Source organism: Zingiber officinale, chromosome 2B (genome assembly GCF_018446385.1).
Source record: "Zingiber officinale cultivar Zhangliang chromosome 2B, Zo_v1.1, whole genome shotgun sequence".
NCBI classification, from domain to species: Eukaryota; Viridiplantae; Streptophyta; class Magnoliopsida; order Zingiberales; family Zingiberaceae; genus Zingiber; species Zingiber officinale.
Window position 1 is genome coordinate 43,417,070 of NC_055989.1, and position 15,894 is coordinate 43,432,963.

A 15,894-nucleotide genomic window follows, 5' to 3' on the forward strand; every position below is an offset into this window, starting at 1 on the left:
CCCATGTTTTGCTCCTTCCATCGGACCGACACGCATAATACCCGGGATTGCCGAAGTCTTCCCTTCATAGCCCATCCCGTCCCCCGGAGTGGCCGCCGCCGATCTCCAACACCTGATCGGCGATTGAGGCACCAAGAAGCCGGTCGGTGCACATCCCGGAGGTCGCCCGAGCAATATCAACTTCATAAGCGTGAAGACAATCCCCGAGGGTCTGAGCGGCCTAGGCCTTCTGCTCGGGAGGAAGAAAATAAAAACAACGCGTCTCGAGGAGAGATCAACATCATAGCCGGCGGGCCGACCGGTGGTGACTCCAATAGGGCACGGAAAGCAAGTGTCAGACAGCTTGAGATACACTCGGTCAGTTGTAGTCGAGAGCGGGCGAGCGGACCCGAAATCAGTTTCGGACCCAGGGACCTCGAGGGAGTCGAAGTCCCACATGACGATGCCCTCATCGTCAAAGCGGTAATAGCTAACTACACTATTCACCGCATTTTTGTTGATACAGGCATCTCGGTCAACATCATGTTCAAAAAGGCTTTCGACCAACTGCAAATCGACCGAGCCGAGCTGCTTCCCATGACAACCCCCCTTTACGGGTTTACAGGCAATGAAGTACTTCCGGTCGGACAGGTCCGACTGGCTATTTCATTGGGGGAGGAGCCGCTCAGAAGGACGCGGACTGCAAATTTTGTCGTCGTCGATTCTCCCTCGACGTACAATGTCATTCTGGGGTGGCCAGCGCTCAGTGAATTCCGAGCGGTAGTCTCCACATTCTACCAGAAAATCAAGTTCCCAGTTGAAGATAAAGTTGGAGAAGTGCGAGGGGACCAGCTGGCGGCTCGGAAATGCTATGTAGAGATGGTCCGAGCGGAAGCTAGATCCGGGCGGAAAACACCACGGATCGAGGTAAATGCCATAACTGAAAAACCTCCCTCCTTGGTTTATGAAGAGAAAGAGGAAGTACAAATCCATCCTGCCCGACCGGAAGCCACCACATTCATAGCGTCCGACCTGGAGGCACGCCAAAAGGAAGAGGTGATCAGATGCCTCCAGAAAAACCGCGATGTTTTCGCTTGGTCAACACATGAGCTGCCCGGAGTTTCTCCAAGCATAGCTCAGCACGAGCTTCACGTCCGACTGGACGCTCGCCCGGTAAAGCAAAGAAAAAGAGACTTCAGTGCCGAGCAGAACATCATAATCCGAGCGGAGGTGGAGAGGCTCTTGGAGGCTGGCCACATACGAGAAGTACAGTTCCCAAGTTGGCTAGCTAATGTGGTGCTGGTCTCCAAGCCGGGCGGTAAGTGGCGAGTTTGCATCGATTTCCGGGATCTAAATAAAGCATGCCCAAAAGACTTTTACCCCCTGCCCCGGATTGATCAGCTGGTAGACTCCACAGCCGGGTGCGAACTCATTTGCATACTGGACGCCTATCAGGGCTATCATCAAGTGCCGCTCGCCCGAGAAGATCAAGAGAAGGTTAGTTTCGTCACACCCGACGGCACTTACTGCTACAATGTAATGTCGTTCGGACTAAAGAATGCGGGAGCTACCTATCAGCGCTTAATGAACAAAGTATTCAAGGAGCAGATCGGGCGAAATTTAGAAGTCTATGTGGACGATATTCTCATCAAGTCAGTCCAAGCAGCCGATCTCTATGCGGACATGGAGGAAACCTTCCAGACGCTAAGGAAAAATGGAGTGAAGCTGAACCCGCAAAAATGTCTGTTCGAAGCAAAAGGTGGACGCTTCTTGGGTTATATAGTGACCGAGCGGGGGATTGAAGCGAACCCGAGCAAGGTGAAGGCGCTACAAGACACGCCGCCCCCCAGAAATCTGAGGGAAGTACAGCGTCTTACCGGATGAATAACATCATTATCCAGATTCATCTCCAAGACCGCCGACCAGAGCCTTCCATTTTTTAAGATCCTGCGCAAAACTACTAAGTTCCAATGGGATGAGGAATGCGATCGGGCGTTCGAGGAGCTGAAGGCGTACCTCAATGCTTTACCCATACTAGCCAGGCCGGTCGGGGGCGAGCCACTATGTATTTATTTATCTTCAACCAAGCATGCCGTAGGCTCGGCGTTAGTAAGGTCGAGCGGCAAAGAACAACCAGTGTACTTCCTAAGTCACATTCTAAAGGATGCTGAGTCTCGCTACACTGGACTCGAGAAGTTGGCGTTTGCTTTGGTACTCGCCGCTCGGAGGCTTCGCCCATACTTCCTGGTGCATACTATCATTGTCAAGACCAATAGCCCGCTCGGACGAGTACTCCTGAATCCGGAAGCGTCCGGACGGCTCATCAAATGGACAACGGAGCTCAGCGAGTTCGATATTCAATATCAACCCCGCTCGGCAATCAAGGCACAGTCCTTGGCAGATTTTGTGACGGAGGTACAGAACCCAGAGCCTGAAGCCATGTGGAAAGTATTTGTGGATGGGTCATCCACTCGGCTTGGAAGCAGAATTGGTGTAATATTATTCTCTTCGCAAGAAGAGCGGATGCATCTCTCCGTCCGGCTGGACTACATGGTGACAAACAATGAAGTAGAGTATGAGACCCTCATAGCCGGATTGCAAGCCGCTCGGTACGTAGGTGCCGGCCGAGTCACCCTTTACTCAGATTCTCAACTAGCCGCCCAGCAGCTCTCGGGCACCTTTGAAATTAATAATGCGCGGCTCAAGCTCTACGTAGAGGCCTTCGAGAAGCTCAAGGCCAACTTCAGGGAGGTCATCATCCAGAAGGTACCCCGAGCAGAGAATCAGGCGGCGGATGAACTAGCCAAACTCGCAAGCTCGCTATCTCCGGTCGCCATTCGTCAGCCGGTGGAACAAGTATTCTTGGTGGCGCATATCGACCGGATGGAAGGCCTCACCTTCCCGAGTGATTGGAGGACGCCTATCATGGAGTTCTTGCGCTCAGGAGTCGCTCCGTCCGATCGGGAGGAAGCCCATTTGCTAAGAAGGAGAGCCGGACGGTTCACCCTCGTAGGAGACCAGCTCTACAAGAAGGCTTTCTCCCGCCCACTATTGAAATGTGTGAGCTCGGAGGACGCTGAGTACATCCTCCAGGAAGTGCACCAAGGATCGTGCAGAGGGCATCCGGGCGGACGTTCTCTGGCCAGGAAGATTCTGCTGGCCGGATACTTCTGGCCAACACTGCAAGCAGACGCCGATCGGACCGTCGCGATATGCCTTTCCTGCCAGAAGTATCACAACTTCTCCCACTAACCGGCGGAGGAAATGAAAGCATCTACCGTATCCTGTCCGTTCGACCAGTGGGGAATGGACATTGTGGGTCCATTTCCTATGGCAACCGGTCAGCGGAAGTTTCTACTAGTGGCGGTCGACTACTTTTCCAAATGGGTGGAGGCCGAGCCACTAGCCAAAATCACCGAGCAGATGGTCAAAAAGTTTATATGGCAACACATCATCTGCCGGTTCGGCGTCCCCCGTTGGCTTGTTTCCGATAACGGGCGGCAATTCGTGGGAAAATTGCTCGAAGATTGGTGTAAAAGCTACGGCATCGAGCAACACTTCACGTCCGTGGCGTATCCCCAAAGCAATGGTCAAGCGGAAGTAGCCAACCGGGAAATTCTTCGCATTTTGCGCGCTCGGCTCGACCATTTGGGAGGAAGCTGGGTGGACGAAGTGTCTGAAGTTCTATGGGCCATCCGAACGACTCCGAAGGAGGGAACGGGCGTGACGCCATTCCACTTAGTGTATGGTGGTGAAGCAGTGATTCCAGTTGAAGTGGGCGTCGAATCCGTCCGGGTCCAAAACTACAACGAAGACAACGCCGAGCGGAGGCAGCTGGAGCTAGACTTAGTCGACGAAGAACGGGCTAAGGCATCCGTCCGGCTGATGGCGTACCGACAAAGAATGAAGCAGAACTATAACCGACGAGTGATCCCCAGAGCATTCCAAGTCGGCGACTTAGTATGGAAGAAAGTAAAGCCGGTCGGGGACGTTGGCAAGCTGGAGGCCCCATGGGCAGGGCCATTCAAGGTAGTCGAAAAGCTCCGCTCGGGCGCCTATTATCTGGATGATGAAGATGGACGGCAACTAGAGAGGCCGTGGAGCGCGAACCACCTCCAGCCTTACCGGGCGAGGTGAAAAGTGCGCCAATGTAAATCATTCTGTATACTTTTTTCAGCTGTATACTTGAAATGCAGAAATAAAAGATCAGAAGACTAGAGCAAGTATAAGGCATCGTCAGCGAAATCGAAGGCCCCGGACCGTTCGGCCGGAGGTATATGGTACGAGCCGCACGCTCGAAATCGAAGGCCCCGGACCGTTCGGCCGGAGGTATATGGTAAGGGCCGCACGCTCGAAATCGAAGGCCTCGGACCGTTTGGCCGGAGGTATATTGTACGAGCCGTCCGCTCGAAATCGAAGACCCCGGATCGTTCGGCCGGAGGTATATTGTACGAGCCGCCCGCTCGAAATCGAAGACCCCGGACCGTTCGGCCGGAGGTATATTGTACGAGCCAAAGACTCGATGCCGAAACTCCTGCGCCGTTCAGCCAGGTAGATATTGTCCAAATTAGGATTAAAAGGCCGTCGAGCTCCGACGTTAAATATCGAGAGACGGACTGGCGTCTATAAACCCCCCGGTCGGAAGACCGTCGAGCTCCGACGTTAAATATCGAGAGACGGACCGGCGTCTATAAACCCCCCGGTCGGAAGACCGTCGAGCTCCGACGTTAAATATCGAGAGATGGACCGGCGTCGATAAACCCCCCGGTCGGAAGATCGTCGAGCTCCGACGTTAAATATCGAGAGACGGACCGGCGTCTATAAACCCCCCGGTCGGAAGACCGTCGAGCTCCGACGTTAAATATCGAGAGACGGACCGGCGTCTATAAACCCCCCGGTCGGAAGACCGTCGAACTCCGACGTTAAATATCGAGAGACGGACCAGCGTCTATAAACCCCCCGACCGGAAGACCGTCGAGCTCCGACATTAAATATCGAGAGACGGACCGGCGTCTATGACGGACCGGTGTCTATGATGGACCGGCGTCTATAAACCCCCCGGTCGGAAGATCGTCGAGCTCCGACGTTAAATATCGAGAGACGAACCGGCGTCTATAAACCCCCTGGTCGGAAGACCGTCGAGCTCCGACGTTAAATATCGAGAGACGGACCGGCGTCTATAAACCCCCCGGTCGGAAGACCGCCGAGCTCCAACGTTAAATATCGAGAGACGGACCGGCGTCTATAAACCCTCCGAGCGGAAAACCGTCGAGCTCCGACGTTAAATATCGAGAGACGGACCGGCGTCTATAAACCCCCCGGTCGAAAGACCGTCGAGCTCCGACGTTAAATATCGAGAGACGGACTGGCGTCTATAAACCCTCCGAGCGGAAAATCGTCGAGCTCCGACGTTAAATATCGAGAGACGGACCGGCGTCTATAAACCCCCCGGGCGGAAGACCGTCGAGCTCCGACGTTAAATATCGAGAGACGGACCGACGTCTATAAACCCCCCGGCCGGAAGACCGTCGAGCTCCGACGTTAAAAATCGAGAGACGAACCGGCGTCTATAAACCCTCCGATCGGATAGTTTCACGCATGGCACGACTCCGTGGTAATGAGCGACCAACGATAGATCCTGCTCTTAAGATAAGAATGAGGCCAACGCACGGCCTGGCGGCCCGCTTATCAAAAATACTGTTCACATGGCCAAACGTTGTTCACTTGCCAAACGGTCTCGCGTCCGAGGGAATTTTTGCAAACAATTGATTCAAACTCGAGTTGGAATGGTGGGCCGAACGGCTAACTCATAAAGAATACTTTAGCGTAAAGATGGAAAAAATGCTGGCCGAAACAAAAGTTAGTGGATGGATACTGGTTGAGCAACCAAATGACAAACAAAAATAGGATTCATTTTCGCCAAACGACGAGCATAACAAAAGTAGTTATAGCAAAAATATTTGTGCCGAACGGGTATGACAGAAAAGAAGAGCCGAGCGGAAGAGCATTCCATGGGCTGGTTCAACGAGCGTTATTCAATCAGACCGGCAGTCCAGTCAGTCGGACTTCGCCTCCTTCGACTATACTTGAAGAGGAGGCAAGTGATCCGGTGATAAGGATGGGGGACCCCCTTTTCTGAAGGAAGTCAAAGCCACGTGGCGACCCAAGGCCAAGAGGTCGATCGGGAAAGAAGTGCCGATCGGCCTAGGGGAATATAAGCAGAGGCACAGAGCCCGACAAGGAGTTGGGTTTCCGACGCTCAGGGTGAAGAAGCTCGCCTGGCCGAGCGGACGGTCCGCTCAGCATAGGCATAAAGCAGCAACTGACAGGCGCAGCCGAGCACACAAGTGAGACTCTCCCGAGCAGATTCACACTTAGGGCCGGTCGGACGTAACGGTACTGTCGAACGGCTGGACCCTCGCCCTAAACAGAAGACAAGAACAAAGAAACATCCTCTGACAGTAGGCATATTCGGAGGACAAGCCATGTATGGAATCTTAGACCGGAATGTTCTAATGTCCCATCATGGAGGTGCTCGGACTGTAGCAGTATGGCGTCAGACATGCTCTTCTGACAAGCCCATGCTGGGGTATGAGCTGAGGACACGTATTCGTCTTGATATGTGTGCATGAGCTCCTTCCCAGCCCTATATAAGGAGCCTTGCACTTCATCGGAGGTACGCACTCTCGCATATTCGGAGCCACTTTCTAGTCCTCATCTTGCCTGACTTGAGCATCGGAGGGTCGTCGCCGGGGACCCCTCCTCGGCCCGACTTCTTTGCAGGTTCGCCGGAGCTCCAGCTGGTCAGTCAGAGAGTCGCGTCATCGGTTTGGAGAGCACCACATCCCCAGCGTCCATCGACTCATCATTCGGACAGGATCAATTACCATCAGAAAAAAATTGATATGGAACAATATACGCAATTTACATTCCATGCAAATGCATGCATCATCCAAAGTTTTCAAAAATCAAATACCTTTCCTACTCAAATGTAATCTAGCATGCATTCAACCCACTTGAACCGCACTTCATTAATTTCAACTCTGGAGTACTTGAGATTTGTAAACTGTAAAAACACATAAATAATATATTAGTAAACTAAGACAAAAAATCATAGTTGAAAAAAGCAATAAGAGCACTAGGTAACAAGATGACTAATTGGAATGCTTAAAAAGAGAAACATTCATCAATTATCTCAACCACATCATATAGTGATAGATCTATCATTCCTGGGGACTTAATATAATCCAAACCAAAAATTTTAATCTAACTACATAAACAATAATTTTAATCTTTCAAATTCAATTCATTAGTAGTTTTTGATATGAGAAGGTGAAGAAGTGTTTTCTTGTCATAAAAAAATACTTTAAGCTTATATGAGTACTCAAATAGGTCAAAACTACAGCATATAAATTCTGTAGTAATGGTAATGGTGGAGGCATACAAAAGAAACTTAGCAACTGCAAAAAAAATGGCAGCAGGAATGGATGCCTCATCACATTTAAGATATCAATAACCTTACTCTCCTTCATTGACTCAGTTGCATTTTGCAATAGGGCCTGCACAAGGATAGACATAGAAGTAAATGACAGAGGAAAGTATGCAACTGAACAATCACATTTTGGATATTGGCAAACAAATTCGACTAGACTGACCATTCGAAAGTTGTCGAACGATATGTGACCTTCTCCGTTTGGTGCTAGCAGCTTAAACTGTGATCTTAGATAAAATAGTTGATCCTCTGTTAGGGCTTTGGATAGCGCCTGAAAAGTGCGATGCAATAAATAAATATTAAACAAGTAAGATAGAGTATACAACCATTGTATAAGTTCTGCATGTTGCTGTAAGACAGACTTCGAGGTTTTGATGAATTGAATATGATGGGGTGCAAAATTGTTTGCCCGGGAACCGCTGTTTGTATGTTTGTTGTACTACTGCCTTAAGATATGATAAGAATAGGTTCAACAAATCAACAATCAAATTTTAAATGATTTTTATTTTTTTTAAATTATTAGGTTGGAGAAAGCCTCAAGTAGTAAAGACCAACACAGCTTAATCGTGATAATGATTTATCAAGAATACCAAGTCTACAAGATTTGAAATTTAAGCACACATTTACCGGGTTTGTAGAGTAGTAGCTCTAAGATATCCATATTGGGTTTGCCTTCTAAGTCATCGATTGCTATATCAATTTTTGAACCTTTAATTGTTAGTTTAAAGGCACCATACATTGTAGATCCCTTAACGTTCAAGACACATAGATCTAACACTTGCCTGCATTATTCATTGAGTTGAAATTTTGCCTTCTAATATTGTTAAATACTTCTATCTTGTTTTCATGTTAAACCTGGTATTTAATCCTTCCCCATTCTACATTAGCATTGCTTAAGTTTGTTGTGGAAATTCCATCTCATGCACTAACCCATATCAACTGAGGATATTTGGGTTATCAATGTATGGATAATTGAGAGCAATTATCAGGTCGAAATAGTTTCTTAGTAACAGTGGATGCTATAAGTTGTCACAAAACAATTTGACATATGATTCAAGAATGATGTGAACAAACAAGTAACTACTGTATAAAATTCTACAAATCCAAAGCCAACTAAAGAATAATTGAAAAGACCTGCTAGAAAAATCTGAAACAATTTCAATTGGCATCTTGAGGTGATCAAACTAAAAAATGTCTTCCAAGTAGCCAAGTTAAATATGAGTGCCACGCGATGTTGACAATTATTAGTTTGTAACCCTTCCCACTTTTCTCTTTCCAATCTAATATTACTTATATCCTACTCAAGATTATTATTACTTCTCATCATTTGCTGCTGTACTTTGATAGATTTATGTTAATGCAACAATTCTTACATGATGCTTTTATAAAAAATAAAAGCTGAAAAAAGAGGGCTCTATTCCATTACAGCAAAAATCTGTAAAATACCTAAAATATAATGCAGAAAATGATAGGTTGAATGACACATTAAAAAACTTCAGTGGCAAAGGAAACTCACAACAAATAGTATCAGAGAAAACAACAAAAGGAACCCATAACAAAATAGGATAACATTTTCATGTTTAACATCACCAAAAAAGCAATCAACTAGACCATGCCACTAAACAATGCTCACCTGGTTTAACAAAATCGGAAAGGCCAAAATCAATCAACTTCATCTGAGCATTTTCATCTCTGGTGGTGAAAAGAAAATTCTGTTGTTAAATACAAGGAAGAAATATTAACAATGCTGAAAAATATATGTTGAAAAAGAAATGAACAGCAGAATACCCTAAGTTGCTCCTGTAAAATAAGAGATCTAAAGTAATATCATGTCTGCATAAATTGAATCAAAGTTCTCTATGATACAAACCTTTGGCTTTAAATCACGATGCACAACACCTTGAAGATGACAAAAGGCGATTACACTCAGTATTTGAATAACTATAGCTTTTGCATCCTCCTCTGAGTACCTTCCACCTCTTGAGAACACAAGGGGAAAAAAGCAATCAAAAGTTATTAATTTTCAAATTCAAATAATCAAATAGATATAAATTATGGCCAATAAAATCACTTTTTTACCTTGATAAAATTCTTTCTAATAATTCTTCACCTTCACAAAATCTGGAAAAGAGAAAAGCATATTGTTGAGTTCCAAATTAACAGAAGTACTACATAATTTTTTTTAAAAAAAATTGCTGCCAATCATCTTAGAAGTGTTCATTTTAAAATTTGTATGGAAAACTATTATCATATTTCCTTAGTGCAGGATACAAAGTGGAAAGCAAAGAGGCATATTAGTAGGATACTACATGCAAAAAGTTTTGGATATATCAATTCTATCTTGTGACATGGAACAAATATCAGATGTAGAAACGCTGTTACTCATTGTTAAGCTAACTAGAGTTAATTAAGACATACTCCATGACTACGTAGATGTTAAGTGCATCCTCACATGCATCATAAAATTTGACAAGATTATTATGGTTGGACAAGGCTTTGAGGATTTTGACCTCTCTACGAACGTCTTCAATTGATATTGGTGTTGTCATCTGTAAAAACAAGAAAGAACCTGTGAAGTTTCAAAACACCCATTACAATGTTAAAATGCACTAACAATATGAGGCATGCATGATAGCAAGGATACACTTTCCAGCATCTGAAGGAAGAAGTCTCATTTCAGTGACTTTTGACAATTCCAAATCATCATTACTTTTTGAATCTGAGCTTTCAGACTCTTCATCTTCGTCGCCTATCTCAATCTGATGAAGAATCTAGCAAACAGTACATAAACAATAAAGCAAAAAATGGCACAGGAGCCATCAGCCAATCTGACTATCCTCAATGGTGTAATTCAAATTTGCCCCTCAAATAATTCAAATCCTTAAGGACATTATTACTATAAAGAACCATTCTCAGCTAGTAATCATCAACTCAAATAGGCAACCTCAAGCACCAACATGTAGCTATCCAAGAAACAGCTTACCGGTAGCCCCTTAATTCATGCTTAGAAAATTCAAGTCAGAGGCAACAAAAGTTCAAGTTTACCAATCAGTGAGGGAAAATAGCACATTATCGAGCACCACAATGAATTCTCCAAAAAAACACAGAAAGCTTTCTAATGTTCAAGATAGGACAAAACTAATTGTCAGAAAACAAACAGCAAATAGAAGCATCAATCATCAGCTAAATGGAACTTGTATCCAGCAACATAAGTTTAAGCTCACCCAAAATTCTTCGTCAAGAAGAGCCTCGCGGGCAGTAACACTCTCGTGGTGCTGAGAACAAAGATCCACTTGGAACCCTCTGTAGTACAGATAGGAAACCCACTTTTCTTAAAAATGAGCTTTCCATTTCTCACAATGACTTCATATGCTTCCCTCTCATTCTGCGTATGGCAACAAACATGAATAATGAATTCCACTCGGTACCTATGACTTAAGTGAGCTTAAGGCACATACCTGTCCAAGATATTTAATGCACTGATTTTGAAGCTTGCTTCTTGGGCATTTTTCCAGGTTTATTTCTCTTCCATCACCAACATCCAACCTGAATACGAGCAAGAAAAAGGAGATTAGGATAGAGAAATCAATAGGTAAAATGAAGTGTATATATATGCTTCTGAGAGTTACCAGTAAAAGAATGGCTGCGTGCTCTCGTTCTTGAACCAGACATCATAATAGAATTGCAAATTGTGACCGTAGCGATGGCGTGGATCGATCTACACAATCGGCGTGCTTAACATGAGAGGTGCTTTTCTAAATAGATACATTGCAGAGAAGTAAGGCCTGTGCACGCATTCTAGTTTGTCCTCCAATTGACTGGTTGGCTCGAAGCATCGAATTGATCGACTGGACGAGGATTGATCATAAGAAGACACCTCAATATGAGGAAATTTAGGAATGGAACTAAGATCGCCAGAAATGCATGCCTTATTCATGGCGCCAGAAGACATTGCACGCTCATCCTTCCTACAACTTCCAACTACGAGTATCACCAAAAGGGCGAAAAGTTCATCGGCAAAAAAAGAACAATTTATAATGAGGAAAAAGAGGAGAACCCGCATCACTTTGCTTATTTTAGGAAAGAAATCAGACGACAGAACCAGAAGCAACTTTCCTACGTTTCTATGATGCAAGAAAGGGGATCTGGATCGCGTGCTTGTTTCCAGAGAGGAATAAGACGGGAACAAAAGAAAACGACTTACATGGCACGGAAGGCGTGTCTTTCAGGCGGTTCTCACTGCTGCGTAATGTGGAGGAGCAGACATCCCCCTCGTCAGAGACCGGAAGAGGGAGCAGCGACCACCGCCATCAGGAAGAGGGAGTTTCAAGATGCGAGCTGTGCCGAGAGGGAGAGGTAAAGGATTCTTTACTTTTAATTTGGATGATTGTAGAAAAGGAAGAACCGTGGTGGTTGTTTCGGTGGCGCTAAACCTGAGTATAGATGCAAGGAAAGGGGTAGGTCTCCGGGTCCCTCGACACAGCGTGGAGGGACAATGACAAGAAATCCACCGCATACCCTTTCCCTTTGTCGGCGTCGCTCAGCCAAATCACCCTCCTACAGGATCCACTCACATCTGAGAGAAGACAAGAAGCAAGAAACTGAGTGAGCGTGGCACTGATACCTTGAGGTGACGTAGAGAGTTCCAGGCGACTCCATGGGCCAGGAACCGAGGGCGACGGCGACGCCATGCTCAACATGCATCAGCTCCTCGCCGTCGTCGGATTCCAGCAGGGGTCGTCCATCGTCGTCGACGACGCGACCATCGAAGTGCAGCAGCCCTAAACCCATAGCGGGAGTATCTTTAGGGTTCCCAAGACACAACGCCCCTTTTTAATCCAGCACGGAGAGCTCAAAGGCCTTCTTCAGAAGGCCTCTCCGGTGCTCAGAAAAGGTCACCTGCCGTCTGGCCAGGTTCTCTATCCTCCTCATCTGCGTCTTCCCCCTCACCATGTCGACCGATTAGTCGATAACACACCCGGAGGCAGCGCCGAATCCTACCGTGAGCAGCAAAATTAGCGAGCAAGGAGCTCCGATCAGTCCTGGCCACACGATGATCGACAAGGAGGGATCAAATCGAAAAAAGGAGATGAGGAAAAAGGTGATCGAGAAAGAGTGGAGGAGGGCGACTTCTAGCGACTCGGCGATGACTCCAAGCCACACAGGCATCCTCTTCTTACCCAAAGGAGGAGATGGAGGAGATGCGGTGTGGTTGGATGGAGAAGCAAGGGCGTCTTGTGTTGATCCTAATCGGGAGAGGAAGGGGCGTCGATCTAGGAAGGGGAAGAGGGAGATGAGGCTGAGAGAGATGGTGGATGGCGCGATATAGGTTTAGGTTTGGAGGAAAGATTGAAGTGTTACAAATTTCGGCTAAGTATTGGTGAGAAAATTAAATTATTTTATTTTATCATAGACACCGGGTTTTAAAAACTGCTGTTAAAATCGGTGTCTATTAACAAAAAAAAGGCGCTCATATACATCAACTTAAAAAACCGATGTCTATGAGCGAAAATCTGCGCTTATAGACACCGATTTTTGGAAAAACCGGTGTAAAATACTCAAAGACATTGGTTTTTGCTTAAAACCGATGTTGTTCCACCGATGTCTATGAGAGTTTTTCTTGTAGTGAAGCTTCTTCTTCTTCCGATGTTGAGCATCTCTCAACCTCGGTGTCCTTCTCCTTTTGGTCTTGCTCCAATGAGTTGGCCTCTTTTGATTCTTCTTGGTTTGGTATAGTGGAGGGTTCTTCATAAAACTTGGCCAATTTGTTTCAAAGCTCCTTGGCATCCTTAAATTCTCCAATTTACTCCAAGATGTTGCTCAACAATAGATTGACCAATAGCTTGGTTACTTTATCATTGGTCTCACATCTTTGGAGTTGCTCTTGGCTCCATTTGCTCCTCTTGAGAATTTTACCCTTTGAATTTGTTGGAGCTTCAAAGCCTTCCATTCACTACAAGAAAATTGGGATTCTACAACACTTAAACGACAACGTTTTTTTTAAAAGCGTTGTCTTTTTTTTAACAACGCTTTTAGTGAAAAGTGTTGTCTATTTCATTATTTTATTATTAATAGACAACGCTTTTCTAAAAATCATTGTCTATTAGTTATTTTTATGGGTCAAAGACAATGCTTCGTAAAAAGTGTTGTCTATTAGCCTTTTTTTTAGTGTCTACGACAATGATTTTTAAAAAGTGTTGTCTATTGTTAAGTTCTCATTTAAATCTAGATTAATACAAACCATTGGATCAAGGAGTAGAAAACCCTTAGTTTCCACCTATCTTCCGATCGTTTTTAATCCCGAACCCTTCTCCCAACTCCTCATCTCACGCCGGCCTTCTCCATCCAACTCCTCCTCTCACGCCCTCTCCTTCCAACTCCTCTCCGGCAAACCTCTCTCCGCGAACCACTCCTCCAAACTCCTCTCCGTCAAGACCGTGGGATTAATCACCTTATTCCTTCACCTCTTCATGCCCTAATCTCTTCGCCTTCGTCGCCTCATTCACGCTTCCTTCACACTGCCCAATCTCTTTGACCCCACCTTCATCAAGCGGCAAATCCCGGTGCTGAGGCGATCGACCACAACAGATCGACCCATCTCTTCGCCTCCTTCGCCCCCGACGTTGAGGTAGTGTGACCACGGCAGATCCCAGTGTCTTCTGGTATGTTACTGTAACCCCAATGATTCCGTCGATGCGACACATTCCTCCCTCACATCTTACCAGCACCGCGTTCTTCCATTCCGTCCGCTTGTTTTCTAGCTCTCGCTCGCCCCTTGCTTGGTCTCTTTTCCTCCTTGCTTTAGCCCTTCTTCCCTTGTTGATTTCTGCCTCCGGTAGATCGGTTTCGTTCCGTCCATATAAAAAGGAGCGATGGGAGGCGGCAATGGCCAAAAGTCGAAGATGGCGCGGGAGAGAAACATGGAGAAGAACAAATCGGCCAAGGGTATTTCCTCTTGTTTATCTCTTGGAATCACATGCCTTTATGTGTTATTGGAGAAAAAAAAAACTTTTTCTGATGGCTTTGTAAAGCCTCATACTGTTTCTCCCCCGGCCGATTGATCGCTTTTCGTTGTTTTTGTTTGCAGGGAGTCAGCTAGAAACGAACAAAAAGGCCATGAACATCCAAGTTGGCGCTTTCCTTATTTTACCTTCCTTTTTTTCTTCTCTTTGTATAGTTAATTTCTTGTTCAATTTCTGCGTAGATTACCGATGAGTTGGGTCTAATTGAAGGCAATTTTATGGATTTGGGTGTGAAGTGAATTAAATTTTGTGCGGGGTATGTGTTTGGATGGATAGTTGGTCAGGAAATATAGGGTTTTTTTGCTCTCTCTCCTTTTCTTCCATCGATTAGAGTGAGTGGAAGGTGGGGGGGGGGGGGGATAGAGGCAGACAGGAAATTCCAATAAATGCATTGAAAGTGATTTAATTGAGTTTAATATTACTAGGCCAATGGAAAGATGAGATTTCATTGGAGCCGAACTAGATGTGATACATACAACTAGCTAATTATTTGACTATTTCAATTTGATTTCAGTGAAACAATCTTCCCCATTGAAATATTTAGCTTCAAGTTCTTTGTATTGTTTATGCATTCCCATTCTGTCGTATCATTTGCATTCTTTGTCTTTTGAGTTCCATAGGTTGCAGCATTCCCTCTATGCCTTTGCTCGTGATTAACTTTATGAACCTGTAAAGTCAAGATCTAAGACTAGGAAGTTGAAAAAAAAACAAGGTTAATTACTAAAGTTCTGAATAGATTTGTTGAAACTTAGAATTTTATTATTTTGGCATTTGATATTGTACTTTTCTTTTATTATGACACAATATTTATGAATAAATGACTGTAACAAAAATGATGTGGGATACTTGGCATGAACACAATATCCAATTGAAGATATGATGACACTGGTTAGTTATGTGTGGAATATGTAGAAATCTTCATTCTTGCAATCCAGTACTAGTCATGAGCTTTGGCAAACTACTATTGGTCATTGACAGTTGTAGGGCATCATGAATCAATCTAATTATATGCTATGATTTGGGAAGAAGTTCTTGAATCACTCACTATATTACGCAACAAAGAATTTATGATCTTGTTCCGAACATTGCAGATTAAACAATAGAAATTTTCTTAAAAATTATTTATTTGAGTTGGTCCCAGGAACAGTCCACACCACACATGTTAGTAGCACATGTCAGTAGCAGTAGGAAGCTTTTCATTTGTTCTTTTCCCTTTCTCGATTTTATTCATGTTACCTGTTGGAGAAATATTGCTGCTTAGAATGGTGTTCTTAGCACTTTTTTCCTTTCCTGTTCTCCACAATAATTTGCCTGGCTGTCTGCTAGTTCATGAACCTCCTCTGTAGTTTCTACTTTGCACCACTTGTGTCCTGGCTTTTCTTATTGGTTTATTTTAGTCAT

General features: G+C 45.2%; 1 protein-coding gene across 1 annotated transcript; it reads right to left on the bottom strand.

The window, feature by feature from the left end:
- Nucleotides 1-9,912: 9,912 nt before the first annotated feature.
- On the bottom strand, nt 9,913-12,262 carry LOC122049096 (chloride conductance regulatory protein ICln-like). Its single transcript, XM_042610564.1, has 3 exons — nt 12,096-12,262; nt 11,905-12,028; nt 9,913-10,230 (listed from the first exon to the last, which is right to left on the bottom strand). Exons 1-3 carry the CDS (start codon nt 12,260-12,262, stop codon nt 10,081-10,083), a joined length of 441 nt encoding a protein of 146 aa, XP_042466498.1. The 3' UTR covers nt 9,913-10,080.
- Between the last annotated feature and the right edge of the window lie 3,632 nt (nt 12,263-15,894).